General features: G+C 35.6%; 1 protein-coding gene across 2 annotated transcripts in view; it reads right to left on the reverse strand.

Annotated features, from left to right (window-relative positions):
* The window catches only part of Usp25 (ubiquitin specific peptidase 25), a 111,787-nt gene that overhangs the window by 12,377 nt on the left and 83,213 nt on the right, over positions 1-16,197 (reverse strand). The window contains exons 18-21 of one of the 2 annotated variants that reach the window (XM_057763624.1): positions 14,481-14,620; positions 10,271-10,384; positions 8,206-8,301; positions 599-777 (exon numbers count right to left, since the gene is read on the reverse strand). In XM_057763624.1, the coding sequence (XP_057619607.1) occupies positions 599-777; positions 8,206-8,301; positions 10,271-10,384; positions 14,481-14,620 (529 nt within the window). The remainder of the gene's footprint in view (positions 1-598; positions 778-8,205; positions 8,302-10,270; positions 10,385-14,480; positions 14,621-16,197) is intronic. The other variant, XM_057763625.1, reaches the window with a different exon arrangement.

The raw sequence follows: 16,197 nt of genomic DNA on the forward strand, positions 1-16,197 counted from the left end.
GGCCTATTTCTTTTAAATGAAATTCAGTTTAACTAGAAAACAGATTAATAATAACACGAGACATTCTGACAATTAGTTGTGGATGAACAAAATTAACTATTTTCAATCTTCTTTTATAGCAAAGAATTTTCAATGACTAGGCATTTCTCTCCAACGATTGTCACCTTCCAGCTTCCAGCAGCTATGGGAAGAGGTTTTCCTAAGATGAGAGCACTGTTGGCTTCGCACAGTGTGCTTAGAGCTTTTGCTACATCTGATGAATCATGAAAGCATGATGACAAAATTACCTGACCCAAAATCTGCACAGTACAGACATGGAAAAATCACATTTTTCTTTTACAGAAGAGTTACTTTTTTTATTCATAATTTGTAATTATCCAAATTACTTTTAACTCAAACTTTAAAAGGGCATAGCTAGAAAATTTAAAGAAATGGCAAAGCAAATACTGAAATTAATGGAAGATGAGTTTTATGTTATACTTATTGTATTTTTGTACATATATATAACTTACACTTGTGATTAGCAAAGCAAGACCAAAACCAGAACAATAATAAAAGTATGAGCATGTGAATTAGATGTTTTATGTTGTTATATTACCTTTCATCAAAACTCAAATTTCTATCTCCAAATTGTTCGAGTAATGTTTTCTCAATGATTTTCTTTGGGGCTTGGTTCTGGATAAAATAGACCAGGATATGATGTAAACGGTAATCTGTTTCTGGTGGGGTATCTTCTTGAGCCAACTTAACCAGTCTTGAATACTCCAATTTAATTGCCTAGAAAAGAAAACAAGAGCAAAGGCTTTTTGATCAATTATAATTTAAAGTTCTCCACAATTATAGCTGTATTTAAATGTTTGTTTTTAACTTTTAATGGGTAAGTAAGTTGGTATATATGAGTCCCCATAGCCCATACTTTAAAATTCTAAAAAATTAGCTACATAGGAACTTCTTTATCCCGCTATCTTATAAATCTCTTTGTTTCTGCACACAGAAGTGGTCAAACAGTGTGCCTCACTTTGATGTGATTCACATTGTAAGATTCAGGTTTTGGGGTTCTCCACCATGGTGCACCTGCCGCATTAGACTCCCTTCCCAAGGAGAATGAGACCCTTCTCCAGAAGCACCCAGGCTCTTTGAGGCAGTAACACTACTACAGTTGCTTCACTAGCAGTCACACTAAGGCCCCGGAGTTCTAGTCACCTCAAAATGAAGACTTCTTTACAACAACAGTATTCAAATTTTATTACATTGAAATTAATGATTCATATAAAAGTAATGATTATTATACATGCCGTAGTATCACATGTTCCTTTAACCATAAAATACTTTAAAATTGAGAATAACAAAATATTAATATATCTTTCAGCATACAAGCACAACCAAAAAGATATATACCTATAAATATGTGTAGACTAACATATCAAATACTGCTATACTGATCACATGAAGTCCACATAAATAAAATTTTCAAAATAGTCATTGATTTCCTGTTTATATCTAAATTCTAACTCTGCTAATTATAAAAATACTTTGCATTGCATGCAAGACATATTACAAAAAATTCATTCAATTAAAAATGGTTTATTAGTTCATTCCCTTTACTTTCTTTTTATGCATAACTTCCTCAAGTAATCCTATAATCTATGTTGCTTTATTTCAGAGGAAAAATAGCTATAAACATTTATTGAAATATTTTACTTATGTCATACAACACTTAAAAGGTTAGTCAGTAAATTCTATGCAAGAAAACATTAAAAATAAAACAAGAATATACACGAAAGTTTATATTCAACATGATAAAACTGGATATGAAATAAATACATAATGGAAGTAATGAACTATTTATTTGGGATCAGTTTAATGACATAATCAAGAGACCATATTGAAAATTTATATGAAAGCATAGATATATTGTATTCATCATAACTTGCAAGTACCACTTTGTATTAAAACATTTATGCATATAAGAACAATGTAAAAAGATAAATATCAAGCAAAATTATGAAACCTTATTAAATGTGATACAAAAAGATGACATATTGAAAAGTCATATCTGGTTCCTTTTTAAAATAACCTAAGTATCAAACATAACTTCCAATTTCATCCTAAATTAACACATGAACATAAATACCATTTAGATTCTTTAAGGGTCCAAGGAAAGTGTAGCAATTAATTCTAAAAATCATAAAACTAAAAAGTTTCATCAAATATTTCATTAAAAAAACCACAAAAATTAGCAAATATTATTCTATAAAATGTCAGCTACATCAATGATGCATGAGGTGACATGTTCATTGCTTTAAAGTACGGCAATAAAATGCAGAGACACAAACTATTATATTATAAAATGGCATTTTAAGTCAGTATAAAATAAAAGATGTATTACAAAATTGTTTTGGAAGTTTTAGAACTTTTCCTATTTGAAGAAAATTAAAATCCTATAATCTGAATTATAGTTAAAAACATGGAAGGTGAAGAATTAATGGTTTGTGTAATTACAGATTTCTTAGATCTATGAAAAAAGTGACTTATTAAAATTCATTCCCAAAAAGAGTATAAAATACAAATTTTTAAACAGCAAAGTACAACTGGCAAACTATTGAATAAATTATCTTATCTCACTTAACATGAACAAATAATAATTCCTACAATATAAAAAATTGGACAAAGTCGCTAGGCATGATATCACACACCTTTAATTCCAGCACTACAGAGGCAAGGAAAGCAAATCTCTGTGCGTTCAAGGCCAGTCTGGTCTACAAAGTGAGTTATGGGACAGCTAGTAGGGCTTTTATGTAGAGAAACCCTGTCTCAATAAATCAAAAAAAAAAAAAAAAAAGACAGTTATCACAAATACCAGCAGGGAAGATATTTCTTCAAATGTACTGATGCTCAAATATATTTTAATCAGGGATTGAGCTTTGTAATGCTCGATCATCAGACAATTGTAAACAAGCTAAAAACCGTATGTGAAGGAGCATGCCAGGTGCTGAAGAACATTTAAAATTTGCAGGCATTTTGACTTCGCAATTCTACTCAACTATATTTGTGTAAGTATTTAGTGATAGACTGATGTTCACAACTAGACGTGACCCTAATATCCAGCAACAAAGCTCTCAGTCATAGCCTTCGATAACTAACAATTTCAATTAAACTTTTTGTGACAGATATTACCTAATGGATTCTCTTAAATGGGTTACGTCACTTAATTTTTTAAGATGTCTCAATGAAAACACTGGCTCTGATAATTTAATATAAGGTCCACAGTTGCAGAATTAAGTGAGAAAACTTGGATTTAAAACCTGAGACCTTGCAAGTATCAACTTCTTAAACTACAACAGGAGTGAATTCTAAGAATGCTGAGATCCTGCTCCCATGGGCTCCTAGTGTGTCACAGCTGGACACATACTTGCATTTTCAGGTATGGTGTTGACTAAGAAAATGTTTAAGTGCCTTTCTTTAATTCTAATGGAAAAAAAAACAAAAAATCATGTGATGAATGTATGATATGTGGCATGAATAACTTCCCATTATACTATGGGAAAATAAGGAAGAAACAATGTAAAACCCTGCTTTAAGTTATAAATGTTGAGTACATTATAGAAAAACTTATAAACATATGAGTAAGTTTAAGTGAATGTACCTATCTACCCAGAAAGAGACAGAGCAAACAGCTGGCCATTTGCCAGCTGAAGTTCATGTGCCAAGTGAAACAGCAAGTGAGAGAAACCATTCATAGTTCCCTTTTGGATGTGGGTATTGTTCAAATGTCACTTTCTCTAAGAAGCATTCTAGATACTACTTCTGATCTTTACTGTATGTAAGTAATCTTTATTCACTTATTTTCTTCATCATACAAATTTCAATTGTTAATGTTTGCTTCCCCACTAGAAAAAAAAAGATTCATTCAGGAATACGTCAATCCATAACTACTAAAACTATATCCACTGGGCTAAAGGGCATGCCTTATAAATTGTTATATCAATCAAGAGTAGAACGGAAACACAGATAATGGTACAGCCATACTATGGAATACCAATGTGTCTACATATACGACACCCTACAAACTACAAGCACACTCAACGACATAGAATTCTAAACATGTTTTAAATGCGGACACACTGAAAAGAGCCAGGAGCAAAGGGTTTGAAGTACACAGGCAGAACACAACACTAACACCAAGACTAACGTCAGGAGGCAATAGATGCATTTGGTAGTGGGGCCTACAGGAAGGAGCATAGAGGTGATACAGGAGCACCTCAGGAGTTCTACTTCTGAGTCTGATTGGGGTGACATGGGGTAACTTACTGCCACTGTACTTTTAAGCATTCTTATAAGTTAAAATAAATACATTTTACATATACAAAGTAAACAAAGAAGCAGCACTAGTAATGGGTACTAAGGTGTAAAAGGGAGTAACTACATAATTATCAACTTGCAATAATTACTGTGGAGCAATGATGCCCCATCAAGAACAATGTTCCATAATACAGAAGTTCATGTCATAAAACCCTGGAGATACTACTGTTATAGGTGCAGATAATAGTTTCCAAAAGAGAATTTCTATGCCTTTCAAAGAAAATACAAGCTACTCCCCCAGTCTGTACATAACTTATAATAACCAGACTTTTACAATCGCCCTTTATTTTCTATCTTTTTTATTTTAGTTTTTCTCATTGAAATAATTTTAATCTGCCTTTCTTGGAAATATTATCTCTAAACCATTTCACTTAGGGATTTTTCTACTTAAAATGGAAATCAACCCTATCACAAAAGGTCAACTTGAGAAGGAACCAGGCAGAACATCTTAGTCCCATCTGCCTGCCTACTAACTCTTTCACACTACATACAGGTAATCAAAATTTTCTATAAATTCAACTTTAAAGGTTTTCTTGGTAATGTTCAAGATACAGAGAAAAACGCCATTCCCATTTTTAACACCTTCATAAATTAGTCATTGAAAAGAATAAAATATCCTCTATATTATTCACAGAATAGGGGAAGATGGGAGCAGTCATCATATGCCAATACTCTGTTTCCATCCTGGTAGCCTCCAGCTATCCTTATAAGTGAGGTTTGGACACAGAACTGGTGAGCATTATCAGGGTGCAGTGGAGAGGACTCCAGGCAGGAGACACCTGAAGAGGATTCTAACTGCTAATAAAGGCCATGAGCCTTGTGTTAACTGCCACTAGTGAGTCTTCAAACTGCCAGTTTTCTGTAGCGCATCTTGAAAATTCTTCCAAATATTGGATTCAGCAGACTACCAAGTATAACATTTATATGGGTGTTTATATTTATTAGACACTGAATGGAAAATGAAATTTATGCCCTGGCAATGCTGAAGCATACATGGGCAGCCTTTATATGGTGGTTCTGTTGAACTTGTCCATATTGGGTTTCATGGTCTAAGTTGATGAGGACGACTAACCAAGTCTCTTCCTTGGGAGGGCACCAGATCCCATTACAGATGGTTGTGAGCCACCATGTGGATACAGGGAATTAATTCAGGTCTTTTGGAAGAGAAGGTAGTGTTCTTATCTGCTAAGCCTTCTCTCCAGCTTCCTAAGAGGTACAAAATATCTAACAGTCTATTCAATTAGTCGCTGTTCCAAAAACTAGCTTCTCATTTGCTTTATAGCCTGTATTTTTCATTGTACATCAAATTCTGATTATTTAAGAGGTGGAGGAAATAAATAGAAAAATACAAAAAATACATGATATAAATGTTCAAGGTAATAATAATAATAGATTTCAAAGCAATGAGCTATGCACGAATAATAAAAATGCAATCCAAGTTGAAAATTTAAACTATAAAAAGATTTTTCTGAGAAACAAAATTGGTAACATCATGGCTGTAGTTGGCTGAGTGGTTAAAATCACTGTTTGTTCTTCTAGAGGACCTGAGTTCAAGTCCCAGAACCTACATGATAGCTCACAGCCATCTGTAACTCCAGTTCCAGGAGAATCTGATGTGCTGCGGAGCGCCTTCTGCTCCTTCAGCCAATAGCCGCCCAAATACCAGCCCACTGGGGTGTGGTCGATTTCTCATTAAAAAAGAGGGGCAAGCCTTGGCTCACTCTCTTGGTTCTGGCTCCTGATTCTGGCTCTTGCTCCAGCGATTAGACTCCTTTCCTGACTGTTGGTGTTTTGTAAGTTTTACCCCTAAAATAAATACCCCTTTAAATCCAAACTGGTGTGGGATTGTTTCGCGCATTATCTGGTGCCCAGCGTTTGGTTTTAGAACCACCCTGCACGCCCCATCCCCTGGCTCGGCTGCCTGCCACCAGCTTGGCTTGGCCAGCTCGGCTTGGCACAAGCCCTCCCTCAGCCGTCGGCATTACTGATGCCCTCTTATGACCTCTGTGGGCACTGAATGAAAGTGGTGCAAGGAAGAAATGTAAGCTAAAAACATAGACATAGACACATAAAGGAATAATAAAAAGACATATGTAAAATTGATTTAAAAAAAGACGACTCTAGTAACTAGAAGAGAGAGGAGCCAATGACAAATACAGAAAACTATAACAAAAAATTAAATACATGTGTGGAGGCAATTAAGGGGAAATGAAGGACAAAAGGGAGATGTGGTGGTTGAAAGAAAATGGCCCCCAAAGGAAGTGGCACTATTAGGAGATGTGGCCTTGTTGGAGGAAGTGTGCAGGCAGGCTTTGAGGTCTCTTTTGTAGGACAGTCAGCTGATTTCCTGTTGCCTGAAAGATGTAGGGCTCTCAGCTAGTACTCCAGCACCATGTCCACCTGCATGCTGCCATGCTCCCTGACATGACGATAATGGACTGAACCTCTGAAACTGTAAGCCAGCCACCCTAGTGAAATGTTTCCTTTATGAGAGTTGCTCATGGTGTCTCTTCCCAGCAATAGAAACCCTAAGAAAGGATGGGATGGAAACACCATCTGCAACTTAGGGCAACTGTAAAGAGCACAGGCAGCAACACTACTGCAAATGCAGAAGGCATTTGAATGCCCTCTTCCTTCCTATTCTTGTAGAAGATTTTTTAACCTTTTTGCATGAGGTCTTAAGAGACCAATAAATTTGTCCTGGGACTGACTAGTTTGATAAAAGGTTTACAATTTAACACTTCAAGTTGGATATTCAAAAAGTCTAACAAATATCCATAAAATTGTTTAATTCCAACAAATTCAAAAGTACTTATTGAGAAGGCAAATAAGTGGCCTGCTTTTGTCCCTTACACAGGGCTGAAGAAAGCTAGCAGGCGGGTGTGGCTTCCGAAGAACAGAGGAAGTGATGACAAAATTCAAAATTCAGAAAATAAAGGGACAGTTTGAGAATGTTAATGTCAAAAAGGATTAGATGCTGACTTTTTTTTTTTTTTTGAGACAGGGTTTCTTTCTGTAACAGCCCTGGATGTCCCAAAATTTGCTTTGTAAACAAGGATGGCCATAAATTTAGAGATCCACTTGCCTCTGCCTCCCTAGTGCTAAAATTAAAGAACTACATCGCTACCATCCTAATGAAACTGACAGTCTTAATAGTGACCCTTTTTAAATAGCCCTAAGACAGAGGAAAGGGAAATACACACAGAGAGAGAATCTTTGGTAAATTGTAAAAAATTAACACACCACAAATGGTGTTCTCATCTTTCCAAAAAAAAAAAAGAAAAAAAAAAACCGCTAAACAAACAAAAAAACCTAAAAATTTTGGCAAGCTGACATACTTAAGGGGGAAGGTGTGAGATGGTGAAAGGGAGTCAATTCTATGCCCTCCTGCTTCTTGAGTTGACTAAAATATTAAAAATTCACCAGTTGATAACAAGAAACTAAAAATAATAAATGAATTATTTTTAGAAACCATTAGAAAATCGATTTAGTATCAAATAGAAAACTTAAAGGAAACATTTTAAAACTGACTGACCCATGATCTAAACTCAAAGGAAGAAATAAGTTATTATCAGAAGCAATTATACAGTCCCTGTTACTGCTCTTCAATATCCTTAATCTCTTGATTAAATTACTAACAACAAATAAAATTCAGGTAAAATGTTTCGATTTTCTTGAATTATCTGCATTCAAAAAGAGAAAGAATCTTGGAATCTTACACACAAGCAGCTCCCAGAACACCACCAGATTGTCATGCTTCAGAAGGAAAACAGAAATTTGTTTAAAGAAACAGGATGCTGTAAAACACTACATTTCTTGAAAATATGAAAATGTTAATAGTACCTTAAAGAACCCTGCTTCAGGGCCACACCTGTCATACACACTCCTGGATTTACCTATCGCCATGATAATACCTTGCATACTGGGTGTCATCATGATCTGGCATAGAAATTGAAAGTAAGAATTTCTGAATGGTTAACAGTAACAAACAAAAATCTAAAACAAAGTGAAATGAATTATTTACATGCAACTTAAAAGCCCTTTGTTCTCTACTGTGGCAAGTCAAATGATGCATTTATAAGAAAGCAAATGTTTTCTGGTGTACAGTAAAGGATCATTCATCTGTACAGCGGCTCAGCTGGCTAGTAAGATGCCTTTGTACGAGCTGTAAAAAGGCATCCTTTTGAAAGTTGAGAATTGTAAACAGGCACCCCCTTCTGGACAAATGAGAAAAATGAATTCTTCTCCAAAGGAACTGTTTAGGAAAAAGCAAAAGCTTTTGCTCAAGGATGGGTGAGCCACTGAAAAACTCCATTGGATCCCTCTCCTGCTCCTGGACTAAGCACCTCTGTATAACTGTACAACCTGTATATCTGCCCTCTATATAGCTTATCTTAAAAGGTCTCAAGGCACATGCACTGCTAAGCAAGGATGTCAAAAAAAAAAAAAGTACATCAAAACATAAAACTCTGGCAGCAACAGGCTTTCCCACCAGTTGGTGATTAGTGAGTGATGACAATTCTTTCATAAATGCCACAATTAGCTCACACTGAAAACAAGCAAGTAGGTGCATTATAATAAACTAGTACCTTTATTAAATTGTGTCAGTTTGGATAATTTTCAAAAGCAAACATGGAACAATGTGACATAGTGCTATTAGTATTATATGCAATACTTAAGTACTGTTGTTATCAAAATGATTCATTCTTGGCTGCTTGCATTTAAAATACCTCTGAAGTTAACGTGCTATAAAGTTCTTACTGAAATTTAGAGACTAAGGTCATTACCTCAAACTTGCCCAAACTTCCTCATAGTTTGATTCTGGATTATACATGAAGGGTTGCAATTTCCCTAGGGTTCATTGCCTGCTTATGCAAGTCCTTGTGCCAGTTACTGGCTTTTAAATCTAGTCCTTTAGTAGATATAATTTCTCATACAGGCACAGTGATACCAATGCTTCAAAACACTTAAAAGTTTGATGATTTATTCTTAAATAGTTGTAACTGAAACTCAGGAATACATTTTGGAGGAAAAATGATATTTAGAAAAAATATTTAGCACACATCCAATTCTTTTCCATGATACAAACACTAAAAAGCTGTGGTATCCAACAAATCTCTCTTCCCTTAAATCACACCCACCTCCATATCTCTACTACCACTATTCAAAAACTGTCCTCTCTCAAAATACAGAACAAAACCATTTTAAGAGTTTCAAGGGAAAAAATTCAAAAAAGGAATGACAATAATCCGATGAACTAAACATCTCAATTTCCATTGGATTAAAGAGAACTTTGTTATAAGAAACAAAAATGCCTGAAGGTTGTTGGGACAACTAAGTAGACAGATAATCAGAAGACAAATTGGAAGAGGGAGGTGCCATGAGACAAAAAACATTCTAGGCACTCAGTGATGTCCACCAGCCATCATATTTGCTGATACAGACGAGTCTAGAGCAGCAAAAACATCAATTACCTATCTTGCGATATGTTATGTAGGGCTTTCTGTTGTGGTGGTGAGCAATGATGTGCAAAGTATAAAAGAAATTATACAAGTAAAGCAGGCTAGGAAAATATCAATTATTTTTAAATACAAAATGTTTATTATACAACTAAGTGAATATTACTGCAATCTGTCACCCTGCGAGTAAACTGAAGTTATTTCTGCATAACACAGATTTAGAAACATACAATCATTCTTTTCATCTATTCTCTAATGCTCATATTTAATTCCCAAGTTCTGTTAGTAACTGGCAAGGTTTCACAGCATAGGATGTAAAGCTTTATGTTATGTAGCAACAGACAGACTTTAAGTAGGTGGGTGCAGGCATGCCTGAGTGATGCCTAAGGTATCTGTACACATCAGCACAGAGTGGGTGCAAACGGTGCAGAACACTCCAGTCAAGGTACCTCGTCATCATACCCTCCCTCCTTTGACTCAACCATAAGCTTCCCTACGTGAGGGATCGCCACCTCTACAACTTGCTGGCTAGAAGGTGGCTGGCTTGTGGCATTTTCAGGATTCTGCAGAAGAAAATCATTGGTATGCAAATTAGAAAAGACAACAATGGAAGCATTCTCTTTACATGCACAGATTTATAATCTCTTTTCAGATATCTGTATTTATGAGGTATAAAATGAAGCCACAAGATAAACATTAAAGGCAAATTTATTGATCAAATTATAATATAAAACTGTGTCTTTCTCTTTGCACTCCAAATGCTTAAAGTAGCTTTTCACAAAGTATTTTAGACTTACAGTATTTAAAATAAAAAAGACCCAAGTTGTATTTAATAGTACTATTTAAAGCAAACAGCCCCAAAGACATTCTTGCTATTTCGAAGAGAATGAGATTACGACCTCCTCTAAACCCAGCAGTTTGCAAGGGCAAAGGTTTTACATAGTCCTGTGTGACTGACAGGTTATTACTTGCACATCTTATTGCTCAGTCAGCAGATATCAAGCCCTAAAAGTATTTAGGCTGCTTCAGTCATTGCCATCTGCACCAGAACTTTGTTTAGCAAAGATAAACATTAGTTCCAATACTAAATATGGATAACAATAACCAATTTTTATTTCTGTTTGAAATATAAGAGAATTTTAATGTTTTAAATATTTTTCACCATTATTCAAATAGACTTTAACAATGAAAACACAAGTAATGGCTAAGGACAGTATTTCTTTTTTTAAAGAAAATGTTTCTTTTTAAAAAAAATTACTCTTATAATGCATTTAGGGTGCTCTACTTATCTGAATTTTCATCATGTTGAAATACCCACTCTGTTCTTTTGTCGTGATCATGAGCTAATATTTAAGAATCTAATATTTAACAGCCGGTATAAATGGCAGATATTGCCAAAATCATTACATTATTTTATTAAATTACTTTGAATAATTTACATTGTAATAAATTTAAACTAATAGTACTACCACACATATTTTGTAGAGATGTATTTGTTCTAATTAGAAATTGTTAATACTTCTAATATTTGAGAAATTGTGCCATGTCTCCATTCGCAAAAGTGAAATGCAAGCCAGAAAGTTACAATCCATGTTGGAACCTTAGTGACAAATTGCTTATGAGTAAACCATCTAAAATGATATCATTTTAAAGACAGCATGGGGCAGAAGAGATGGCTCAGCAGAAAAGAGCACATACTGTTCTTACAGAGAAACTAAGCTTGATTTCTTGCACCTGTAACTGGCAGCTCACGTTCACCTCTAACTTCAACTCAAAGGGACCCAGCGTCCTTTGCTGGATTCTGTGGACACTTGCACTTTCTTGTGCACAAACCCACACACAGAGATTCACATACATAAAACCTTTAAAAAATAGGAAATATAAACTTCAAGAAAATACCTACATGGTGCCTGTAAAACAACTATGTGAGGAGGGAAATTTGAGTTAACAAAAACAAACCGTTGTTGCTACTGTTAAGTTTCATAAGCATAATGTTGGTAAGGATAAATTTTGGAAGAAAAGAGATTTTAACTGAATAAAACAGCTCAAACTGATTCAGAAGATTTTTCATATAAAGTAGCTGTGCGTACACTAAAGTAAATTAGATGTTTATTTTTAGTTTTCTATTATATCAAATCTCATAGTGAATAAATTAAGAAAAACTAAACAAAGGCAACAAAATTAGAAGGTTCTCAGTTACCATGATAGAATTAATTAAAATAGACCCAAACTCGCTGCCTGAATGATTTTGTAAAACAATATTCTCATAGAAGGGAGTGATAAAATCTCAGAGGTATAGATTTTACTTCTGACTAGAAATACAATCCAGAGTAAATTGTCGTCAGGTTTCAGTTTTCTTTTTCCTAGTAAAACTGAAGCAAATGTGGAGTAAATGAGTATGCTTTGTTTTGTTTTGAGAGCAGGTATTACTTTGGGGCATTTATATGACACCCTCTTTAATAATTAAATACAGAGTCTATTTTAAGAAAACATGTAAAATGGCAGACACTTTTTATTATAATAGCCTATTTATAATAATGTAAAAGTGGAAACAATATACAATGGAACTGGGTAAGCATACGAAATTTCTACTATTCAGTGGTATAATATTCAATAAATTTTTACTGAGCTTATAAGGTGAGAAAATATTTATCTTGTAAGTTTAGGTAAATAAAAGAGAGGCAAGACAGAAAATTTCATGCTGCAGCCATACTGAAAATTTCAAAAGTAGTTAAAAACAAAAGCAGAAAGGGTCCAGTTGACAGTGACGGACCACTGGTCCATCACTAAAACCAGGCACAAAGATTCTTTCTTGCCATCAGCTTTCCACTCTCTTACATATCCTAAAGTGTTCAAGTAGAAATCAGAGCAATTCTCCTGAAAAGCAACTGGCCTGAACATTTGGAGACTGTAGATAGCGGCTGTGACTCTAAGTCTTATGGGAGTCAAGCCTGCTCTCCAGCTGGAACTTACAATGCTGTGCACTGGCGAGACACCTAAGAGCTGATGTGACGTGACCAGCACCCTGAGGCCTGCTATCAAAATGAAGCAAAAACAAATAAAGCCTCATGATAACTCCACAGTCACTTCAATTGCTTAGAAAAAAACAACTGAAAGTCAATTAAAAAGTTTGTAAGATTGTATGTCTAGTAAGAAGTGAAATCCACACACAAAAGTCACAGAAATGTCTATCTAAAGCCTGAACTCTCTCACTTTAGTTGCTAATACATGCTAAATAGAAATGTCAAAACATAACCAGAAATGACTGCCAGGCTCCTAAGCAATGCCCCTTAGACCCAGAGCCACAGTTGCTCAGACAGAAAAAGTTGACAACTTCTTCAGCAGGTTCAGATTTCATGGACAGCAGAGTCAAAGGAGACACCATGTCACAGGATGGTCTGTGGAAAACAATTAGCTTGCCAGTCATATTCTCTTTTCTTTCTTTTTTTTTCCCCAGAAGATAAGAGGCAGCACACACTAAATTAATAAGATACCCAAGCATCCAAGACATCTAAGTCATGCAAATTTATGTGGGGATATGTGTGAGTTAAAATATTTATGATTAGCTGAACTAAAATGAAACGTAATCCTATATTACTCTAAATTATGTTATTGGTTTTCTGAGCCAAGCTAAAAGCATGATATTCCTTAGGTTTTAATAACTCAAGGTGCCAATTTATAAAGACCCCAAATTAAAATTTTACTATAAAATTATTCTCCCCATATCTACTGTCTGTTCTTGTTCCCCAGTTATCCTGTTTCCATGGCCCCCAAGAGGATAATTTTCAGACTCATGAAACAAAATATTTTCCATGAAAAGCTTTAGAGTTACCTAATATTCTTAAATTAATTTACAGATTCTAAGACATTTGCAGAACTTATAATCATAAAATAAGATATTTAAATTAATTTTTATACTAAGAAGGCTGTAATATATTTCCAAGCTGGAAGTGAAAGCAAAAGAACTTCTGGTTATTATTTAGTTCATCACAACATAGCTAACAGAAAGTCTCACTTAACTGGAATGTTTGGTTTATGGAGGTCTTAAGTCAGCAGGCTATTGCTGAGACTGACTGTCATGTAAATTTCTGAAGTGCCTGATTTGCTTTAGTTCTCTGCAAACACAGTCTTCACATCCTATAGGAGCTCTCATAAAGCGTGGGGACTGGTCATATTCACTACTAAAATGGGGGTGGGATGACTACAAGACAAACTGGAAACACATTACTGTAAGATTCTACCCAGAATACTCACAAACTGCACAGCACACCTATTTCCTAGTAATAATCTCACTTCTTGTTAAACACTTTTGTCAAGACAATGATAACCTCATCTTAAACTCCTAATTATTCCAGGATTGGCACATCACAGACGGGGATGGAGGAGAAGATAAAAACTATCGAACTTTATATATACTTCTCTTTAAATTCCAAGTCAAATGGACAATTTAGTCTGTGATTGCTGATTCTTCTTATTCCTCTGACAAGAAAATAGAAACTTAAGAGGGAATTTGATATAAAACAATAAGCTGAGGAAATGAGAGCCCACGCTCCCAGATCACGCTGTGGCAGAGCCACAGCATCCCCACCTCCCAGTCAGGGTAACTTTCCATTACACTGTGGGAATGCTGTGTTCCGAGAGGCACAGAAGAGGTCTTACCGACTGTAAAACTGTCTCGGGCCCTTTATCTCCGTGCTCATGCGCTGCTTTGGCGATCACTCGGACGGTTTCTTCTTTCCAGTGTTTTGAGAAGTCACTCCTTGATGGCTGCTCTAGATAGTCTGCTCCTCCTGCTTGTGCTTCAGGAGAAAAGAATCAATTGTGCATCTTAACATAGACCACGAGACACTAGATGACGATGAGGAGCTTCTTGCTAGCTCAGAAGTTATGCACTAACCAAGTCAAGTCTTGTGCTATAAAATGTGACCTTCGATACACTAGGATCTTTCCAACCAAAAGTAAGCAAAAAGGAAATAACAAAACCAAGACTATTTAATTATGTTTTACATAAGGAGATTTTCTACATGAAAAGCACCAAAGTCTCAAAACCATCCAGGTTTTGTCAAAAGGAAAATTGGTTTCCGATAGGAATTTCGGCATGCATTTCTGCAATGAGAACATGTTTGTATTTTTCCCCATCTCTATCTGACAAATTGTAACCCTGAGTGAACCCTACTGTCTCCTTTGCGATCCTATCCCTCGAAAGCTGAGTACTCTCACAAGAGAAAACAATGGCAACCTTCCACACTGGTGCCAACATGAGTTTGTGTCTTCAAATACCATACAGGAAAAGGATTCGAAGTTACTTCCAGCTCTACCTAACTTGAGCTCCAGATCATAGGTCCAACCATACACTGACTATACAATGACCTACAAAGCTTATGTCATTGGGCTTTGACCTTCCCTTTCAATGCCTCCTTATATCCTCTGCTGGAAAGAGGCCACACACCACCACTTCTGTGGACACGAAAAGAGAAGTTCGCCTTCCACCCATCAGCACTGTATGCTCTTCCCTCCACCTGTGTGTTCTCCCACCTTCTGGGAATTTGCTTACTTGCTTAAGTACCAGTGGTTTGAGTAAGTCTGGGGAGTAGAGGGACACTTGTGAACCCAGCATATCCCTCCTGATGTAACACCTCTGTCCCCTCGCAAAATGTGACAATGGAGAGTCTCCATAAAAGCAAATGGCTCCTTTACAGAAAGAAAACCACTAACACAAGAGAACCCCTGTTCTACAGTAACACAAAACTTGTCATTTAAAGACAACTTTACCACAATTATGGCTTAATTATCAGTTGACTTAAAACTTATATCCCCTGCCACGCTGTAAAACTCTCATGAGCGGGCATGCTATTTCCCTTTTGCATTGCTAATTCTCTAAGGCCCAGCAAAAATAGGAACATAACTTAATAGAACAATGGAAATTGTTAAGCTAAAGAATGAACATGAAGAATGACAGACAGGATGAACCCTCCACACTGCTGCTAGAGTTAGTGAGACATCCCACGAGACAAAGCAGAGCCACAGGAAAACGTCATTTAACGTTTTACTTTTATACCAAGCATTTATCATTCAAAACATAGTACTACAATTTCAATATACATATACTACAATTTCAATATACACATATGGGCATTCATTTCACCAACAAATTTTAATTAAACACCTAACTGTGTGCCAGGTACAAAGCTAGGCACTAGATCTCCAGGAGTGACAAAACAGACAGTAACGTCTTCTCTTAGAATTAATTATGGACAAGATCACTAATTAAAAATGGAAGGATAATAATTGCAAAAAGGTTTGAATGAGAATGCTCCATAGGTTCAAGTGTTTGAACACCCGATCCCAAGTTGCTGGAACTACTTCCAAAACATTT

Source organism: Chionomys nivalis, chromosome 3, assembly GCF_950005125.1.
Source record: "Chionomys nivalis chromosome 3, mChiNiv1.1, whole genome shotgun sequence".
Classification (NCBI taxonomy): Eukaryota; Metazoa; Chordata; class Mammalia; order Rodentia; family Cricetidae; genus Chionomys; species Chionomys nivalis.